This window comes from Vanessa atalanta, chromosome 30 (assembly GCF_905147765.1).
Source record: "Vanessa atalanta chromosome 30, ilVanAtal1.2, whole genome shotgun sequence".
Taxonomy (NCBI): domain Eukaryota; kingdom Metazoa; phylum Arthropoda; class Insecta; order Lepidoptera; family Nymphalidae; genus Vanessa; species Vanessa atalanta.
The window spans coordinates 3,219,438-3,221,517 of record NC_061900.1 but is presented as its reverse complement, the minus strand read 5'-3'; the positions used below and the strand labels follow the sequence as shown (position 1 = coordinate 3,221,517).

At 42.7% G+C, this 2,080-nt stretch overlaps 1 protein-coding gene across 1 annotated transcript; it reads right to left on the bottom strand.

Moving 5' to 3' along the window:
• Positions 1-1,174, bottom strand: LOC125075413. The gene is made up of 2 exons (XM_047687153.1): positions 1,138-1,174; positions 1-735 (listed from the first exon to the last, which is right to left on the bottom strand). Exon 2 carries the CDS (start codon positions 733-735, stop codon positions 1-3), a length of 735 nt encoding a protein of 244 aa, XP_047543109.1. The 5' UTR covers positions 1,138-1,174.
• Between the last annotated feature and the right edge of the window lie 906 nt (positions 1,175-2,080).

The window sequence follows — 2,080 nt, the reverse complement described above, 5'->3', positions numbered from 1 at the left end:
TCATTTAGGAATACGAATATGTCCATGCAATAATGAAAGTCCTAAAAACTTTGTCATCTCTTCAGCGGTAGTCAGGCGAAAAGATTGAGATCGAGAATATCGAGTGGAAGGTCTATTTGAATTACACAAAGCTGTACCATAATTGTTAGTACACTGAACTAGATAATCTATTAGCTCTTTAGGGAAAACATGATTGAAAATCTCCTCAACGCTAGTTTGAGAGTTAACCTCAAATTGAGGGCCATGTGAATTGACATCAAAGTCAAAAACAGGAATGTCTTCTGTGGTGTTTGACCACGGCTGATATTCTGGTTCAGGAGATCTTGGTCGGTTCTGCACTGGTGCTGAATCTGTATCATTAGAATTATTGTCCTGAGGCGCGACTAGGGATGGTGAACCATCTCTTGATTCTGGTATTAGTGGTTCGATCTGAGAGGTAGGTCTGTCGTCCTGTCCAAAATCTGAGTGTGAGCTTACATTTGTAATATCGGACTTACTGGAATCCGATGAAGCAACGGGGCCTCCAGAGGTGCGTCGTCGAGGTCTTACTGAAAATATTTCTTCTGAGGAAGTAGAAGCGTCTGCATCGCCTGTCTGTTGTGGCTCATAATTTTCGTCAGAGCCATAATCACCGTCTTCGTCCTTGTACGGGTCCTGGTCCTGTTCGTATTCCGAGTTTGAAGACAGATCGTCGAAGAGGTTTTTCTGACGTTTCTTAGGATTATTGGCTGACATCTGAAATTAAAAAGTGAATTATTTACAAAGTGTAAAGCTTGTAGGTAATTTTGCATTAATTACGCATAGGTACCTACAGCTCTTCTGTTTAGTTTCGATAGGCACAGACGGCCTTAGAACTAAGAATCAGAATACTCACTAACTCGTGTTAAAAACTCTTCCAAATGGTCAACATCCAGTTATAAACTAATAGCAAAAATTTAACGATACTGATATGTCTTTAAAAATGAAAGTTTTATTACAAAATCGAGTGGTTGTATGGTTTCAAACAAAAAATACATTATGATAGCAGAAAAACGTAATAAAAGCACCGTGGTTCCTAATTTATGCACCTAATTATTCCTCATACATTACGTGAACTCATTATATATCTCAAAATAAGTAAAAACAAAATTTACTTACGGTTTTAGCGACGTATGCGCGTAGATGTTTCCAAAACGGCACTGGCCGCACTGAATGTTCGAGAAGACAGGCGCGCGTTCACGCCGGTCGGCGTAGTTTTGATGCACGAGAGTTTAGGTGTGGGGGTGAAAGAGCGAGACAGCGATATATAAAACTACCCATAAAACTCGTAATACGACAGTAAAAAATACAAGAGTGCTCACAAGATGACAGTAGATACTGCTCTTCCTAACAATTACAAACAAAAGTATCGTCTGTCGACGTAGTAACCAAACAAGTAAAATAAAGTGTCCCGCCCGTCGACGTACTGTCACAACGCATCCTTTAAATTTCCCGCCTTTGGACGTACTGTCAGCGAACGTGTTAAGCTCCTATGTAACTGACAGAGAAATCGTACAAACTGAAACAGACAATGTTATAACCTCTCCATCTGTATCACCGTCTATTTTACGTGATAAATCTTTAACATCTGAAAATACGGCGCCAGTTTCACCTGCCCTCATGCTAAATACAGAACATGATGCGCCAGCTGCATCAGTGACGACTCTAATTTCTTTATTCAAAACACTTCACTTCCACTATGTACAGTCTATATAGAAGGCGAGACAGTTTCTAGAAGTGTACTGTCCGTCTGACCGAGCAGAACTAAACTCAGCCCGGCCCCCCCCCTATCCTAAGTCTTCCTGTTCGGCGAAGGCCGAACTGGGTACAGGCCTCGAGGAATCCCTCCTTACCCGGGCAGCTCCTCCCCGGTAGCCTTAGCTACCGCGTCATTTTGTTTTGACCCAGTGGGTCAGGGTCCTATGGACCCAGTGGTTTGTCCAGTCATGCTATTGGTTGTCTCATTCGGGTGGTTGTCAAGTCCGGTGGTTGTCATATCCAGGGTTGCGTCGTCCTATCGCTGCTCCAAATCGTCGTCATCAATGCCTGCGTCGGGGCAGGT